At 41.5% G+C, this 19,940-nt stretch overlaps 1 protein-coding gene across 7 annotated transcripts in view; it reads right to left on the bottom strand.

Moving 5' to 3' along the window:
• Window positions 1-13,404, bottom strand: part of pcdh19 (protocadherin 19) — a 53,889-nt gene extending 40,485 nt beyond the window's left edge. For 2 of the 7 annotated variants that reach the window (XM_039813523.1, XM_039813524.1), the window contains exons 1-2: window positions 10,133-13,404; window positions 7,262-7,607 (exon numbers count right to left, since the gene is read on the bottom strand). In XM_039813523.1, coding sequence (XP_039669457.1) covers window positions 7,262-7,607; window positions 10,133-12,279 — 2,493 coding nt within the window. In that variant the 5' untranslated portion in view covers window positions 12,280-13,404. The remainder of the gene's footprint in view (window positions 1-7,261; window positions 7,608-10,132) is intronic. The other 5 variants (XM_039813527.1, XM_039813528.1, XM_039813525.1 and 2 more) reach the window with 3 other exon arrangements.
• Between the last annotated feature and the right edge of the window lie 6,536 nt (window positions 13,405-19,940).

The following is a 19,940-nucleotide window of genomic DNA, read 5'->3' as shown; positions in this document are numbered from 1 at the left end:
CTGCATGCCAATACACATTGTACAAATGATTCGGTTTTAATATTTCTGAGCCAGAGGGACGGAGACGGTCACATTCATCTTGACATACACTGGGTACGACAGAGCAAATAGTATTCCACTGCAAATAGATTCCATTCCATAACAAGTCTAAAGTTTGTTTTTAAACATGACCTTTTCTATCCTATGTTAATGTAACTACAGGCATTTTCAACCATGGGCAGCTAAATCCGCATTAATGAGATTTGGTTATATTTTGTATTCTCCTGGAGCATTCCCTTGTCAGAGCTTTTCTTGAGACTTGTTTGGCTTTATTAGTTTTCTCCACCTTAGTTTTGCTTCACATTTATAACTACAGGAGTTTGACACGCAAACTTTGCAAGACGAACGTGTGAAAGGCTGTATATGATGATCGTTTGAAAATGTCTTAATAAATCCTTTTTCTTTATGGTAAATTTACACGTGTTAACTTCCTCTATGTCAGGACGCTAATTTATTTGAAAGAAAACAGAATGCTGCATATTTGTGTCTGAGAGTTTAATTTGAGAAATAAATAAAAAACAGCGCTGCGGCAAACTCATTTAAATGGGTAATTACGTCCACGCAGCATTGCTTGCAGGGCTTAACAAGGTGCGTAATGATGTCCCCTTCCCCAGCGATAAACATCATCACTATGTCCATTTCCTTCACTCCATTTAGCCTTCTCTCATTTACGTGTGGACCCATCAACCTATAAGCCCAATGCCATTATATCCCTTTCTTTTCCATTTAGGTACGTCTCCAGTAAAATTCTTTTAACCTAAATTGTTGGGGGACTAATGCCATTATGTGCCTATTTTTGTCCCCACAAGAAAATCCCTTTCCTTTGATGTTTAACAGGTTTACAAGAAAGTTAATAATTTCCACATGATAGAGCTTTTAAAGTCATTTCACATATTTTTTTCCTTTTCACTGCTGTCGTCTTGAACCACGTAAAAACATCTCAAAACGATGGATGAATGATTAAGTTGATTAGTACCACATGATTTTACTTTTTTATTTTGATGTAATTGTGCGCTTGTGTGTCTCTGGTGTATAACACAGTTTGAAAACGTCTGCTGTTGCATATATATATTTATATATATTTCATCAAGATGTTCAACCATTTGATGAGTTCATCCTGGACTGTCCAGATTGTAAGCAAATAGAGTTGCTGCAAAATGTATACTGAAATCACTCTACTTTGTTAATACCACCTCCTACGTTTGCAGGTACATTGAAATAATAATACAGTTGTTTTTTCAGGGGAAAAACATATTGCACTAACAATAGAAAAGAGACATTATTGCTTTCTGTAGATGTTGATATGGTTTGTGCAATGAAATCTCTTCCCCATCCTGACACCACATTTTACAGAGAAAAATAACATGTTTCAGGCAGCAGCAATACAGGTTGCAGAAAATCATTGGGATTCTATAAATAGATCTCTCGCTCCTGGTTTTTCTAGGCCTTGCCATTTCACTACAGTAGCTATTACTCCCTCTGCATGCTCCTCACCAGTCACATGTGGTTAAGGACACATACAGTGACGTGTGGACATCAGACGCCGTCACTCATGTGTTTTGACTCTTCAGCTCTTTGGCTGTATGCCCTGATCCCAACGAAAGGGTGGCAACCCGGCGGGCCCGGCTGCTTCTGAATGGCTGCCTGGGGTTGTTATGTCATTTCATTGTACCTCTGCAACATCGAGAATGACGTGCAGTGATGGGGTGTTGCGAGTTGGGGTCAAGGCTATGAAAACCCAACCAAGTGTAAAAGTAGCACTGGTTGTGCATGAAGTGAAAACCATCTTGTGAGTAATGTCACAAAATCACCCTACAGCTTCACCAGCTTTGTGTGTTAAACACGATGGGAGGAGCCAGCTGAGGAATGCAATAAAGAGGGCACTGAGTACATCACTGTCACACTGTTAATTTATTTCTGACAGACAAGGCTTTATTTCACCTTATAAACACTGACACTTGAAAAGCAGAGCATTTCTGAAGTCTGCGCCTTACAAATAACCTCTCTAAATAATTAAGAGGTTCATGTGCCACTCAATCAGTGCGCATCTGAAGCTTTTGGAGATAAAACGATTCTTTCTCAAATCCTTTGAAAGGAGGAGACTTGCAACATACACCTACCACTCTTTCAACACATCAAAAATCAATTTAAAAACTGGCTTTTAAGATTAGGCAGTTATGTATCTCTTCCCTTATTGCACTATATCTGTATGTCTGTAGTTGTTTACTTTCCACCATAATTAGTCTTTCTATCTGAGCTGTTCAGAGTTTAGGAGGTTTAGTATTGTCAGAGAATCTGGCTGTTTTTTCTCATAAAGCTTTTTGACCAGACATTGGCTGTATGCCATTCAGTTTCTAGTACTGTATACTGAAATTTAGACTGGTTAAAGGGATCACGTAATCAATAAATTTACAAAAATGTAGCCTATACTTAATTGTTTTTAAATCAAAAGCAGGGATCTCATTGCCTGGGACTAGACAGGGGTTGGTTTGAGCTACTATTGTGCCCATAGGTGTAAAGGACAGAAGGGTTCTTTCATTTATGTAAGTCTAATGTTCATCCTGTTTTAGATGCATAGACCATAACTAGGGACGCTTTTCAATTAGATTTTCTGAAAATGTCAGACTCATTCACTTTTAAGATCTATTCACTTCATTGGCATTGAAAACTGTGAATACAAAGCTGACACTCAGACAGAGCAAACATTTAAAAGAAAGCATGTGAAATGTTGCATTTTGAAAGATGTCTCCCTTTGCAGTAATGCACGCATTCAGCAACGTGAGAGCTGTACACAAGTTTTACTTCCACTTTCTGTGTCTCTGCTTGCCCTGTTGTCATCTCCCAGTTACACTTTCAACCAATTGTGAATGTTCTCTACTTTCTGTCAACGAAGGGGTTATAAATTATTTCATATACTGTAAATCTGTCCTAACTGAGGGAAACAGTTAACAACTGAAGTAAAGTGTTTCATTAACACTAGCTGTCGTATGAAATCTATGACAATGATAGAAACTATTCAGGAAATATCCAAACAACATATAGTGCTTTAAAGCAACACTATGTAACTTTTCCCGCTTTGGTCCCCCTACAGGTTGAAGGCGGAATTGTCCATTACATTACATAGTATCCGCTACCCGATCTGGCAAACTTGCAAAATGTAATGTAATGGACAATTCCGCTTCCAACCTGTAGGGGGACCAAAGCGGGAAAAGTTACATAGTGTTGCTTTAAATGCATAATCACAACCGTGTTTGATTATCGAATATATTGGATTATGCCTCTCGTTTCTCCTTTCTTTGAGATTTCTGTGTCGGTAATAATGATGTAAATGATAATGTCACAGCCCATATTTCAAATAAATGTGACACTCCATAAGAAATATTGTGTGTGCATGTATTCGTAAGTACATGTGTGAGGCGGAGATTGGCAGTTTCAACAGATGTGTAGTGTGCAATGACAGCATGACATCTACTTTGCATGCTCAATATGACACGTTTGATTGCTCCCATGCATATGGGATGCATGTCCTGATGTGAAGTGATAGCGAGGGATGTGCAGCCTCGCTGGAACCACTCCCTGTTGTCTCTTCTACAGCAATATCAAAACATCTTCATTACTAACAGGGAAAAACAGCAAGACTGGTGCACTGACATACCCTGTCAGTTGTTTCAATTTTCAATTTTCATTTACTCATTTAGGTTCCTTTGATTGACTATGAGAACTGAACAAACAAACGCAAAATGTACATCCATTTCTCTTTTGTCACAGTCTGAACCTGACACTGTGGCGTACACTACAATACAGGATCACTGAGACTTATGAAGTTCCAGTATCTTTAAGGAAACAGCGCAGAGAGCATCCGGAGGATGATTGCATCAATTATCAATTAACTAAACTTGGGAAGTGCACTCAATACCAAACATCTTACACCATGTAGTGCAAAGTCTAACCCCCCTTTATTTAGATCCATTTATAACCTTTTCCTGATTAATTTATCACCTGTGTAACAGAAAAATCTCCTGAAATAAGGCTAATCGATAAAGTAAGATATATCATTTGCCCGCTATGCTCATTATTTGGAATCACAGGTGTGAGAAGCTTTAGTACACATTACAAATTAAAAAACATTCTAGCCAAAGGCCATTCCATTGCTTTATAATTGTCTCCCCCACCAAGTGATTCACTATAATTAAGCCATGGAAGACAGCTCTATTCTCCTGTGAGCGTTCATATTAGTGCTACCACAGGCAGGTCTAACAAACATCTCACAGCTGATGCTTTTCAAAACAATGGACAGCGATGTTCAGGAAGGTATATGCTGGTACACATTCTCACAAGGGAAAATACAATATACACAATGCAATTGCAGGTATGAGGCCTTCAGGGAGACCTGTCACTGTTATCTTGGCCAAGTGTGCTGTGTTTGTGTGTGTACGTGTGTGTGTGTGTGCCAGCGTGCTTTGTCTGAAGTAGGAAAAGCTCGACTCCAGCTGCTCTGACATGAGCAGGATGTTCGCTGCCCCACATAAACTAACAATGGAGGAGAACTTTGTATCGATCAACAACATAATTTACAAATAGACACTAGCCCATATCCTCTTTACCTCCATTTGCAAATCTGATCTGACCTCGTATCCACATTCTGAGGGCTACGATCATTTTAATCTACATGTTTGGAAAAGAAACAAACCCAGAGTTATCATTGTGCCCTGGTGTAAAAACAAAAAGCTCTTCCGCCACGGATAAATGAATCATGGATAATTATGAGGTTGCCCTCAGGATAAAAAAATATTTTTTGGGGGGACTAAGCAGCCTTAGTAATCACAACAGTGCAGCCACTCGTGTGTCCTAGCCAGTCAATGGGATATGGGTTGAGGACTTGGGGAGTCAAGTGGTTTCAAGCTCAAGCTTGCTCATTGTAACAAAGCAATTATCAATCATTTCACTGCTCTTTGTTTGTGCTATAAATGGCATTGTATTTATACTGAAAATATTTTTTATTTAAGAGCAACATTTGTACATACTGTAGAGCTTCTGTCTCTTGCAAATGTCACCATGGGGAGGAAAGACAACAATGACAACTGCTGTTGCGCTGGGTTTACTCTGTTGGAGGGTATATGGCATGCTTTTGCTACTATTGCTATTGCTATTTCTCACTTATTTTCTCAGTCGCAGGTTCTCTTTTTCTCAGTCGAGGGAAAATATGCAAAGGCCTGGTCAAAGAGATGTTTGTCAACATCATGTGCAAGGCGGAGCGCAATGGAAGCTGCATGCTAAACAGGCTGGACTTCTATCAAGCTAATCAACTGACTCTAACCAAATGAGAAAACGTTGTCAGGGCTCAGACACCTGGCACTAAGACTCATTCACCCTCGCTCACTTCTTCCCTTCTTATCTTCCTATCTGCCCTCACATGGCTCAATCAAGAATACTCCAAGCTTTGCATATGGAATCATCTAAATCAATCTTCAACCCTATTTGTCTCCCTCTCCACTTTTTCATTAGCTGAAACACATAAAGGCTCTCCTAATCCTGCGGCAAATGTGCTTTTATTGGATGGTTAAGCCACAGAGACAGGATGCTTGCTAAAGCTTTTTACAATGTTTCTTTGTGTAGTAAGAAACGATAAAAAAAGACATGCACATCCCTGTGCCCAACAGGATGGATACTGGATAAAAAAAAGATGTCATGAATTGGTGTGCAGATCTATTTGTTTCAATGATTTCTTTGTGTAGTCAGACCCACATTGTTTCGGCTGAGGAAAGGCTGGTGCTGACCTGCATAGCACTACCTACCAGCGAATACAATCACAGCACACGGGTCACTGCGTGTACCTGCTGAATCCACCACCTCTGCCTCCACTCACCAGATAACACCACAGGACAACCCCCAACAACATTTCTCATTCCTTCCGCCTGCGTTACTCACACACACACACACTCAGTCAGAACCAGCTCAGACAGGCCCAGTAAATCAGCTTGCCTGTAAGTAGGTCTCATTGACCCCTCAGGATCCACCGGTGCCTGGATCTCTCTGGATCATCCAGTCAATACATCAATATCCATCTTGTGTTTCTTGTTTTAAGACCCACACTCCCAACCCCCCACCTTCTTCTCACTGAATGTCAAACGGAGATTGGAGTCATCAATTACAAGTGCGTGTGTGTACGTGGAGCTGGAGCTTATTTGCTGCTGTCTATAGGAGTGAGCATCATAGACATTCTTATACAAACACACACACACACACACACACACACCACAGATGCACACAGATGCACACAGATGCACATTTTCTCCCTCACACACACACACACACACACACACACACACACACACACACACACACACACACACACACACATACAAACATAAATGCCCCTTTCTCCCTTGGGATGAAGGAGAAGTGGGTCATGAAGAGAAATTGTTCCAAAAGAATCCAATAGACCAGTTCATACATACAAAAATCAATAAACTAAAGATCAGGAGGTTTGCATACACTCCGTCAGCCTGAATAGTCTTTCAAGTCAGACGTTTGCTCTGCTGGAGCCATGCATGGTATGTCAGGGTAATTCAGTGGCTGGCTGTGCAGACTAGAGCAGCCATGCGGTAACACTGCAGCCAAATGGACAACACACAGATAAAGCACTTAAGCAATGATTTTTCTTTCTGCTAGCACCAAAAATGACGAGTGGTGGAGCTGATTAGCCGGGTCAATACATCTGGCAGGTGCTCAAACTCCTGTTCTTTTTTGCAATAGCTCAGCACTGACAAATAAAAGCAGAAGAGAACATGTGGAGTAAGAGAGGCCAAATAATCTACTTTGTCAGGCATCCAAATACTGCTTGGCAAAGCGCTCTCAGTCACAGGTCAGCCTCAATGTCTCAGCCCCTTGAAATGCCTTGAAGGATTCCACTCAGATTGACTGACAAAGCGTCACACATGGCATTTCGGGGGGGGGGGACATTTCACTGACATTATAATCTGTGATGGAATGCAAAATTTCACTTGACTTTGAGATGTGTTGAAAGGTGGTGCATTACTTCTTCAAAGCTCATTCTTGAGATGCAGCACAATCAAGGAGACCTGTTAATAATAATGAATGAAAATGTGTTCCTTTACGTTTAGTCATGAGAATCCATTTTAAAACCAAACCTCCCCTTTTCCTCATCCCCAAAGCAGCACAGCCAAGTATTTAGGACGGAGCACAGCGGAGTGTATCTCACCTCTGGCAGTGGCATGCCGTTGATGATGAGGTCTGGCTGCTGGTGGCCCTGCCCAGTGAACGGGTGCTGATAGCCATGGTTGGGAGCTGCATTGCGTGAGTTCTGGTTCTCCACGTTGAGGAAGGTGCTCTCGGAGCGCCTGCAGCCCAGCGGCAGGCTCTGCTGGTGGTAGTCGAAGTAGTTGAGCGAGGAGGTGAGAGACGAGCAACTCACCACATTCATCTTGTCTGTCTCCTCGACGTCACGTGGCACCAGGCGGATGTCGTTCTTGCTCAGCTTCTTCTTCTTGCTGGACTTCTTCTGGTTGCCATATGAGTACTCCGCCACCCTGCGCAAGTAGAAGAAACTGAACAGACTCAATAAAGCAGTGTTCTGCCTTCCCTTCCCCTGTCCACACGGTCAAAAAGCGTGCCCGCCATGCCAGCTAGGGCGCTGTTCGATCATGGGTGCCAGACAAACGCTCATTGCCCATGTCCAGGAGTGGAACAGCACACTTAGGTGACTCCCCACTCCCGGCTTGCAATGGAGCTGTTATCCCTTGTTTGTTTGCATTTGCATGCTCAACAATCGACATGTCACAAACAGGCAGACAATATGCAAACATGCCAAAACCACAGAGGCAAAGCAAAAGAACACACTGGTACTGAGCAGTACTACCGGTATATGCAATCATATGCAAAGCACACAACCCACACTAATTCCATTTTTTTCTTTTATTATCAAGTGAGCCCACTAGCATCACAGAGTGCGCGAGAACTGCAGATTCAAATTCATTTAGCTGCTCTCTATGGCTACTGCAAACTTGAACTGAGTATTTTGACTTTAATAAGAGCAAATGAGCAACACAGCCATGTTTTATCAAAGGATCCTCAGACTGGGGAAAAAATCCATTCTTCGCACAGCCTTGCATTTTTACACACGAGAACAGATGCTATGTTCTTTATAGTGATGACTACAAACGTCACTTAACATATTCCTTATAATTTGTGATTTTTTTTTACCATCTGCATTACTTTAAACTCTGGGGGAGGCCATTTTTTTAACCTTACGGCATGGAGCATATGGTTTATTTTCTGTTAAAGCCCACAACAAAACTATAGTTACCCATGAAATTGCAATATCTCTGTTCCTGATTCTGCTATACTAGCCCCCACTGGCCTCTGTTCCTCACTAAAATGCATCTCTAATCCTCTGTCGCTTCTAAAATCACCCTGGCTAAAACGCTCGACTGCAGTTTGTCCTTTTCATTTTTCTTTTAGATTGCATCTTCAAAACAGCTCTCTCCCCCATTCTGCAACCCCCTTTGATTCAGAGGAAAGAAAAAGGGCAGCAGGAAGAGTAGAAAATACTCCATCTCTTTTTCATTGATCATTTAACAAGTTGTCTCTCTACTCTATGTCTAAATTGAAATCTGGGAGGGGAAATCTTCAGAGTCAGACAGACTGACAGGACAAGCAATAAATTGGAGATAACTGCTCCTCATATTCGAGGTGGCGACTAAGAAGCAGAACACATCAGAGCTGATTAAAGCAACCAGCAGAGAGAGTTGCTCACACTAGGAGAGTAAAGTACTGAGAGCAGTTATGATTTTGGAATATGTATTGGTGTCTATTATTTTTTCTTTTCTGAACAATACGTATAACTGACATGAAATAGATGATATTGCAGAAAGTAGCTGTTGTGATCAGGAAGTCAACATGCTGGCATCATTCTGAATCAAATCAGGTTTGAATAAAACACGTTTAAAAGTATTTTTTTGTATTCCTATAATTAGATGTGGGTTCATCCTTTTAACACTGTAAATGTAACTGGAGTGCTTTTTCTTAGAGCTACTAGAGAGAGAACAAGAATGTATTATAAAATTGAAGTTCTGCAATTCACAAAATGTTGAAAAGCACTTCAAGGTGGTGACAATTTCACCCAAACATTACATGAGAATTAAAAAGACGCAATTCATAATCTATATCGGTAAAAAAAAAAAATCCCACCAGTACTGGGGGAGTTTTAGAAATTGTGTTATGACTACATGCATGAAAAATGACCCTAGTAAACTTTGAATTAACAAAATTATGTTTGGAGCAAAATATGATTATAGCTTTAGGTTAAATTCTCAAATCCAATCTATATGTAAATTTTTAGTGGTAAAGTGGCACAGGGAAATCAAAGCCAGAGCTGATGTTCAGATTGATGAACAAAACAGAATGTTCAATAGGCAAGGTCCAAGAAAATTATATTCTCCTCCTTTCCAGGAAACTGGGTAAATAGTTAATGATGATGTGATTTACATGATATTTTTTTTTTTTATAATCTAAACTACTTTTTTTCATTTTATTGTTGCTGCAAATATTTCTTATGTTGCAGAACAAAGCAGAGGCAAATCTGAGTGATCCTAGAGGACTGTCCATAATCACACTGGATTAAAGCTGATAACAGCCAATCAGCTACGGTCGACGTTAAATAATAAATGTCTGGGACTGCTATTGAACCAGTGGGGCGTTAATTGTCCGGCAACACGCCCGCAAATTGAACATGACAGTTGAACCGTCATATTTATGAGTCAATTGGTTACAATGGAAGGATTAAATCAATCAATCACGTTTCCTTGACATGGACCACTGGGCCTGAGCAGAATGTGTGTGGTTTAAAGCAGTCGGGTTTATCGTCTACCTCAGTTTCAGCTGTGGGGGAAAAAAAAAATCTGCAGTCCTCACACTGAGGCCTCTACATGCTGCATGACAAAAGCAATGCACTCACAACTCGCAGTTTCAGGCACGATCGCGGACACAGGCACGGGCGCACGACGACACACACACACACACACACACACACACACACACACACACACACACACACACGAGATTTAGTCAGTACCTGCAGTTGTACGTCCGGATCTCCTTGTTATCCCTCTTGCACTTGATCGCCACAAATATCATAGTGACAAACAGGATGGCTGCGATAGAGCCCAGAGCGATGATGAAGATGAGGGACAGGTTGACAGGTCCAATAGACTCCTGTGCGTTCAGGTCTGGAGACAGGTACACCACGATGTAGGCCGAGGCGGACAGGGAGGGCTTGCCGTGGTCCCTCGCCACCACTGTGATCTCGTAGGTGGATTTGGCGTTTTCTCCAAACATCCTGGTGGAGCGCACCTCTCCGTTCACCTGGTCGATTTCAAAGAAAGCCCTGTCCCCCTCTGAGATGGTGTAGGCCAGCCGCCCGTTCTCCCCCTCATCATAGTCGTCTGCTTTGACTTGGGTCACCATGTAACCCACCCCAGCGTTTCTTGGGATGGAAACCTCCGCTGTGCCATTAACTAGTGGAGGGTTTGTCATAACAGGTGTGTTATCGTTGACATCCAAGACAACAATACGCACCGTGGCGTTACTCGACAGAGAGGGATTACCATTGTCTCTGGCCAACACTTTGAAATCAAAAGTCCTGGTGTATTCATGGTCGAATGATCTCATGGAGTAAATGCGGCCTGATGGGTTTATGCTGACATATGTGTTTACATCCATGTGCTTAATCTCACCGGGGACTATGGAGTAGGAAACTGTGCCATTCATCCCCAGGTCCGGGTCTTCTGCTGACACTGCTAGCAGACATGAACCAGGAAGGTTGTTTTCCATCACCATCTCTTGATAGTGTGGTTTAAGGAAGTGGGGAGGGTTGTCATTTTCATCTGTGACTTTGATTACCAAAGACTTTGTGGCGCGTAAAGGAGGCATGCCACTGTCCTCCGCTTGGATAGTCAGGTTGTATGTGTCCTTTTGCTCTCTGTCCAGCCTGCCATCAACAAGTATAGTGGAGAAGCTCTCGTATTCTTGAAGTCTGAAAGGAACATTGCCCTGCAGCCTGCACTGCACTTTGCCGTTTGCCCCAGAATCCTTATCTGACACCCTCACTAGCGCTATGACATATCCACGCTGCGCGTTTTCACTAACTTCGACCATCTCTGTGTTCAGTGAGAGTATACTGATGACAGGTGGGTTATCGTTCGTGTCCATCACATTCACTGTGACTTTGCAGTGAGCTGGGATAGAGTTGGGACCTAAATCTTTGGCCTGGACGTCGATTTCATATATTTGCGCCGTTTCATAATCCAAAACACCGTTGACAGTGATGATCCCAGTTCTGGGGTCAATTTTAAACGTATCCCTCGTTTTCTCGGTGACGTAACTGTTGAACGAGTACACAATCTCTCCGTTAGTGCCCTCGTCGGGATCCGTTGCATTCAAGTCTACCACTAATGTATTGATGGGGGAATTCTCCATCACATTAACAGTATACACTGGCTCGTCAAAAACGGGGTTGTTGTCATTAGAATCAATTACCTTGATATTTAACTGGACCGCGCCTATCTTAGGAGGGTCTCCTCCATCTTCTGCGCTGATTTCATATGTATAGTGGGACTGGGTCTCCCTGTCTAACGACTTTTGCACAACAAGCTCAGCAATTTTGGTCCCATCCCCTCTGGTCTTTATTTCTAGTCCGAAAAGCTCATTTGGGGTGATGGAATATGATTGCACTCCAAAGATCCCCGAGTCCGGATCGCTTGCCCCCTCTAGGGGAAACCTGGTACCAGGGGAGGCATTCTCAGAAATTTCAATGTCAATGTGGCTCGTTGGGAATCTAGGTGCGTTATCGTTTAAATCCTCAATTTCAACTTTGATGACACAGATCTCCATAGAGTCTGACATCACTTCTAGGGAAATAATGCACTTTGGGTTCTGTCGACAAACTACGTCCCGATCTATTTTCATTTGGGTTGTAAGGATTCCGGCTGGACTGAGTTCCACCCATCGTGGCTCTGAATTAGAAATAACCTTTAAGTATGGGGGCTGCAGTGAAATCTCAAATCCTTGCTTTAGTGCGTCCTTTGTCACGTTTCCAATTACTGACCCGGGCTTCATCTCCTCGTTTATTCCATACTTTAGGTTGATTACAGCCTCAGCCCCGACCCAGAATAAGAGGAAGAAAGCAATTACTTGTATTAATTCCATCTCCTTGGTTTGCATTGTACCTGTTGAGTTTTCACTGCCTAATAAGGACCTTGATATTTACGCACAAGAATGCACGTCAGAAAAAAACAGGAAAACTGTTCCAAATTAATCATCTCATTCAAATGTCCAGTAAAGTGTTTGGGTGACGAATAGCCTAGCTCTTATGTATGTAAATTATATCATTGTGTGAAAGCTATAATTGTAACAAGTGCCTTAGCCTATTTTACTCTTCTCAGGCAGAGCACATCCTCCGGTCTACTGCAGCGGGCGAAACATTGGGTACGACAGATCTGTGAAAACATGCTCAATATTCTCACAACAGTGATTTAACCGTGTAAATCCGTGCAGCTCTTCTCAAGCGGCAAACTGGTCTTACATATGACTCATATGATGAACTGTCCATTTTCAAGTGGCCTGAAAGGAGGAAAAATACTTAGGTCCACACAATTTTTAAATCTTCCGTGCAGATGAAGTAATGGGGTTCAAAAAGTCCGTGTTAAATTCTCCGCTTTGATGCCAGCAAATATTTAAGTCGCATTTTGGATAAACATCTTGCTCTGTGGGTGATATTACAAGCAGTGATACAATTTCCTCTTCGGCTATATGCTTTCAAACTGCACATCTGATCAAAAAAAAAAAAAGCTAAAATGATCTGCAGTCACAAAATTATTCAACAGCTTAAGTCCCGATATCTTTGCCTAAAGAACAGGGGTGCGATTGCAGGAATGTCTCATCACATCACTGAAGTCCCGATTACCTTTTTTTTTATTATTATTATTTCCAGCAGATGTAGTCTTTCATTCTGTCCGAAGTCTTGAAGCTTTTACTTACTAATTCATTTCCTCGTATCTCACTTGGAAAAGGCAGCAGATATCCCGATAATTAGTCCATGCAACAACAACAAAAATCCGTTGTAAATGTAGCCAAAAGGAAGTGGGGAGGAACCGATGCAAGAGCCTATATGTACAAAAAGCATTTCATGTTGGGCTGCAGCAAAGTAGAAGCAGTGTAGCCTATATCCACCCTGGTTGAGGCAGAAAAAAGAAAGAAATCACCACTCGTTGCCAGTAGGCTGTCTAGTTGACTCCAACAAGCGCTCCTCTCGCTTCACTGGTGCACACTGGCGGCCGCGCAGCTCCGAGCCGAGCGCTCAGTCTCAGGACCTGCAATCCCCTCAGCCAATCAGGGGTTACACAGGAGGGCTGAGCTGCTGGTGGGTGGGGCAAAGTACAGCAATGAAACACGGCCAACTACCTGTTCTCCTGCAGATGGGCGACTCAACGGGCAATTACAGCGTACAAGTTGAAACACGATGCTGTGTAAGAGATGATCGTGAGAGCGGTGGTTCCAAAAGTGGGGTCTGGGGACCCTTGGGGGTCTTTGAGACGCACCGCACAGAAAAAAAAAAAAAAAGACAGACAAAATTTTTCCCAGCGGAGGCACAGAAGGGATGCTAAGGATAACTTTTCACAGATCTGTCCCTATTTTCTCTTACAGTATGGGAAATTACTTGGAACAAGTCTTTCAATGGAGATCCTGGAGGTTATTATGGACTTGTATGGATCTGTTTGACCCTCAGCGACATGTTAGAGTTTAGTAACCTGTGTGCCAAAGCAGATAGCATCACCGAAGAACCAGATATCATTTTCTTCTTCTATTTTAAGTTGCAACTGTACACATTTTGTTACATTATTTACACTCCAACATGGGTCTCTTGTCTGCACTAGGCTGCGTCTGAACTTACTAAGCAGCACCAGGCACCGTGGTGAAGCAACTCCCAATAACGAAAAAGATTTTAGATCATGGTTTGCCATCGGCGAAATCAATACATAACCCACGTTATTATTATTATTATTTTTTTTAGATGTAACACAAATTTAAAAAAAGGGTTTTCGACTAAATATTGCCCTTGAGCCTTCTTATCAATTACACAACCTCACGGGGACACAGTATTCTTTAAAATGCTAAGGTCAATAATAGGTTTCATTTTATTTAAGATCACAACCAACGGTCTGTTTCACACCTGGTTACTGTTAATGACTTAATGAATTAATACATTGAATTTTACATTAAATACTTTTGGATATACAGCAGTAAACACGTGCCTACCGTATAATGGAGTGAGATTAATAACAGAACAGTTTCATCTTATGGAAAATAATACATTGCCTTCACTGTAATTACATCGTTTGTTTGTCAGCTGCAAAGCCCACATGTATAAAAGGTTACCGGTAATAATAACGTGGGTGGAATATGACCTCCAGACTGTCGCTTATCATTATAAGAAAAGAAACAACAAATCAATCATTAGCTATTATTCAGTTAATCACTTATTTCCATGTAATTCAGGTCGACATAATATTGAGGCTCCTTATGACGTGAACAATTCACGCCTGTCGACAAAATAAGAAAACTACTCTGCCAAAGAAAAAAGGGGGGTGAATATAAAGTCCCTCTTGTTGCTCTGCATATATTCTCTCATCACCACCCTCCCTTACATCTTCTCATTCAGATAGAAGCAGCGACACTCTCACAGACGGCCCCACACACACACACACACACACACACACACACACACACACACACACACACACACACACACACACACACACACACACACACACACACACACACACACACACACACACACACACACACACCTCCTAAGCAGCCAGCCTGTCCGCCTGCTGCCTCTCACCGGCGCGCGCAGCCGCCATCACATCCTGTCTTGGGCAGACCGATTTCAAAGTCACAAGGGTGACACCTAGCGTCCGCAGCCGCCGCTCGATTCTGTTATTCCAGCTTGTCCATTTTCACCCCGAGTCTGTTTCAGCCCAATGAACAGCGTGCCACAAGAATAACAATGAAACACACAGCCAAATCAATTTCCTCCTTATACTGGAATATATGTCGGCAGTTTGACCACTATTAATATGCTGTCCAAGAGGTGAATTAGTTCTGAGCCATATCCAATCTTTGGCAATCAATAAAGAGTGATCTATGTATGGGAAGGAGAATACGGTACTTATTGTGCAATATGGACCTTATTTATTTATGTTTTTATTTACTACAAATACCTAAACCGTCAGTCAATAAAACACTTGAGGATGAATAGCAGCTTCACTGGGCTCATTTTAGGGTACTAGATGGAGATAAACTGTTTATATAATTCAGAATAAATGTATATAAACACCTGTGTTACTATATCTTACAGGTTACAAGAGCAAAGGGAAGTTCAGAATCACACACCACTATCTCTGAATAAGTGTAGTTAAATAAAAAAAGATGAGGCCACGCTCTCTCCTGAAAGAATCCCTGTTAAATGCCTCAGATGTGATATTCTTTAAGTGAAAATATTTTCTCTTCTCTTGCATAATGCAAGCATAATCTTGACAAACAAGCAACTCTCAACAAAGCAACTTGTTTGCTCTTCCATGACACTTTTCACGGCATGTTGCAGTCGCCTAAGGAGAGCGCCAGAAGGATCTTTAAGCTCATACATTCTTTATGTCAGTGATTTAAACAACCGGTGGCAGGGGACTTTCTGATGGCTGTATGTACAACTTAGAAATACAAAAACGTACTATGCACTATCAGTCTAAGATGGTGTTACAGAGGCTTGAGTTGCCTGTTTGACTCTAAGATGAACAGGTGCAAGTTCTCCCTGGTAACAGTGCCAATTAAAGTACTGAACAATAACACAATGCAATGTGCTTTTATTGTTACATGATGTCTGTGAATGATCAGGAGACTAGACTGCTTGTATAATATACAAAAAATAGTGAATATTGTTAGCGTGCATTGTTTTTCAAGTCAAGTCAATTTTATTTATATAGCCCAATATCACAAACTTGCCACAGGGGGCTTTACAATCTGTATAGCTCACGACACCCTCTGTCCTTTTCAACCCTTGCTTCAGATAAGGAAAAAACTCCCCAAACAAGCCTCTTAAAAAAAAAAAAGTAGAAGAAACCTCAGGAAGAGCAACTGAGGAGGGGACCCCTCTCCCAGGACGGACAGAAGTGCAATATATTTGTGTGTACAGAATAGCCTAATATACAGTAATAACATTACAATATAGTTAATCCATATGACATGATACATAGAATGAGAACATATATGAACAAGATGGATTCAGGAGGATGTCAAGCAGCTTCCAGGTGTTGGCAAACAACTAGCGCCTGAGCCACACGACTTTCCTCTCCACCATGTAACCTGGAAAGGACAGGCTACACAAACACAAGAAGCAAAACTGAAGCACATCATTAACACAGATAGGATGATGAAACAGACAGAGAGAGAGGAGAGAGAGAGAGAGAGAGAGAGAGAGAGAGAGAGCGAGAGCGAGAGAGAGACAAGAGGAGTGGCTGAATCTCCTGGAGGACGGAGATCCAGATCCAACATGTGGGATAAGGCAGGAGAGAGAGAGAGAGAGGTCCCAGGATGGCCGATGGTCAGGCACAGAGAAGCTTAAAAGTTAAAAGTTAAAAGAGAGAGAGAGAGAGAGGGATGCTCACATAAGTGCTTGTTAAACACAAACAACAGAGGGTTATTGAGAAGCAGTGGCTTTTACAAAGTTTTTTTCTTTCAACAGGACTACTAGGCTTATATTATACATTGAGACTGAGACCGACCCACAAGTTAAGGTAAAAAGATGAGTAATACTTTGGATTTAAAGGCCTCAACAGAAAGTGACTGTCATATTCATAGGTCGTCGTGTATTTATACGACTAATATTGTTTTAAGGCAATTAGATTTGGTGAGTTGGTTCATGTCAAAAGGGTTGTGCTGAGACTTCAACCGTTAACCCTACAATGCAAGGGTTAAACATCCTTGGGTTTGCAAGATTTGGTCCAATTTGGAGTGCTACAATGTCTGATGAGGTGAGGGCTAAGAGAGTTAAAAATGTACCCCTTATCCCTGCAGTTGAGTGCAGTGTGGAAAACAAGGCTACAGCACTGCCTGGAGCAGCACGCTTGATCATAAACTATAGCGCAGTAATTTAGCCACAATGTATTTCTTTCTCTCAGAGAGTGGTGGCATATTTCATTTATGAGCTACCTATCTACCTCAATTTCTTTCCTGCTGTTGGCGTTCTATTGTGTCCCTTATTGATTTTACCGCTTTGTTAAAATCCTTAAATGTTTTGTTGTGAAGTGGTGGTGCATTGACTGTTTGGCACCAGTGTTTGTTTACATCGCCATTATTTTGGTTGGTGATAGAAAAAGGGGAAGTGATTGTGAGAGATAATATGTTTACTTGTCTACTGATTCATTAAAATGTTATTGAAGCTCAGGAGTGTCATGTTATGCCTTATATTCTGGCATAAAGCTACCCTCAAAGAAGACGGTGCCAAACATGAGGTATTTACCCAAGAAAAATCTATACATTAGGTTTATTACACACATTGCAGTACACTGTTCAACACCGACACAACAATGCTGTCAAAATCACACAACAGAAAACTGAAAACTGAGATCTTACCGAAGGTTTGTTGAGTTGAATTAAAGCTCCCTCTTATTGGTGTTGATGATGAAAAACAGGCAGAAAATGGAAGAATGGTAAATTAGTCCAAACTCGATGTGTGTGTTTATTGTCCATCAACATAGTTTTATATTTTAGAGAAATATGGTTCTTACAACCATTATAGAATATTTCATCCTTGAGCATATATGAATATTTAAATGTATTTCCTAATGTGTTGCACTGTACTGTGTGTGCGTTAAGGCTGTGCAGCGGCTTCTTCTTAAACTTAAAGACAGGAGGCAGAACTAGGCAATGTAAGAATTTCACAACCTGGTTTATGAGCAGATTTCTGAGGCATTTGTGGTGGCGGAAAGCTTGAACCAGTGCAGCTGAAAGTACACAGAGAATGACTGATTTATTTCATATCATTTTTTTCCTCTGCTGCCAAGGAATGGCACACGTCTGTAGTCTGTCCCTGCTGCTTGCTTGGAAAGGAATATCTAAGCTCCTCTGACAGAAGCTGGCATTATCACCCCTATGTCCTGCCCGACACTGGAAATCGGCCCATGCACAAACACAGACTTACAGGAGCTAGCACAAGACAGACAGCAACGCATTAATTCTGAAGGAGCAAAATGGCCACGCTTATTTTGGCCGGAGCTGAAGATGACGTTATTATTATGGTCCTCATCTATACAGCTTCTCAAAAAATTGATTTCTCCTGAGCACCCCTTGCCAGAGGCATAAAAAGGAAGGGGAACTGACAGGCTTAATCTATGGGCCTCTCGTCAATGACGATACGCCCTCCACTCCATTCCACACTGTGCCCGTCCATGATACATCAATTAGTATCAACTCTCACCATCCATCTGAGGGTTCACAGAGTCCCTTGGGCTCACCAACATGACTGCAAGTACAATTCAACAGCAAAATGGGCTTTTTTTCCTACTCTTCACCAACTATTTTTTTGTTGTGCTGTTGGTTGTTATTGTGCTACTTTTAATTTAATCCTGTTTTTAATCCTAATTTCCCCAAAGCACTGGCCTGGGACTCCCATCTTGGTTGAGTTGAGGAGGAAAGAGTACAGTGGGTACAGCTCGGCTTTGTGTCATTCAATCAGCGTTAATACCACTCAATAATTCTTTTCCTCGCCATCACTTCTCCGTGAATCAGTCAGTCGAAATAAAAGTGGAAGTATTTGTGTTTGTGCCTCTTCTGGACACTTTCCTCTTTCATCTACTCAAGTGTTACCACAGAAGAAAAGATTAAAAAAAATGTAATGGCTGCTGATGACGCACTTGTTGGACACAACTGTGTCCTTTTTATTTTATTTTTTTAGCAGCACAAGAGCTGCTTTTGATTTTCACAGATTTGATTTGATGTGTTCTGGTAGAAATGTCAAAGGTTCTCCTGAATAGCCTCCCTCAGGTTTAATGGAATTACTGCTCGCGTCTTGCTTTGCCTGACGCGTGCAGGAAATGGATGCGGATGGTCTTGTATTAAAATGGATGTGGACCTTGATGCATACAGATGCAAATGAATGAAAGGATTGTTAAATGCGGGCATTTGTAGTCGCATGGTTGGTGGAGCTCCTGATCATCAAGAGCTGCATTGATTTAATATGCAGTTTGTTGTTTAAACAATTGATAATTAGTAACCCAATGACCCATTTGCTTCTGAAATGAAAGACGTTTAAGAGAAGCTTGTTGTGTTTGTGCATAATTGGTTTAGCTATTTATGCTGTTAGATGGCAATTAACAGACTTTGTGTACAGTCCTCTCATGTTTAGAGCCAACTGTGCTCTCTCTGTTACTCTTTAAATGTCTATATGATAAATAGCAATTTAAACTCTAAATGGCTATTTGTTAAAGTACTCCCTTCAAAGTGGAATTAGTTTTAGAATACTTTATCGTATGTCACTTAAAATGATACTTGCTCCAATGTAAGAGAAAAATAGACTAAAAATGTTCTCATTTCTTATTTTTCCTGTAAAATAATGTAGACATGCATTCCTGTCCCAAAGATAACACAGACAACCATTATCACAATTAATGAGACAATCATACATTTACAAAAAAAATATTTGGTTCACTTATTGATTTTCTCTTGTCTGCCTGCAGGGGCTCCATGTTAAAGAGAGGACATGCTTTACAGATTGTTTGGAGCCTCACATTATTCTTGATATTTGCCACTTACAGTTGTATTTCTCC

This window comes from Perca fluviatilis, chromosome 10 (genome assembly GCF_010015445.1).
Source record: "Perca fluviatilis chromosome 10, GENO_Pfluv_1.0, whole genome shotgun sequence".
NCBI lineage: Eukaryota > Metazoa > Chordata > Actinopteri > Perciformes > Percidae > Perca > Perca fluviatilis.
The sequence above is the reverse complement of the archived record's forward strand: the minus strand, read 5'-3'. Positions and strand labels throughout refer to the sequence as shown.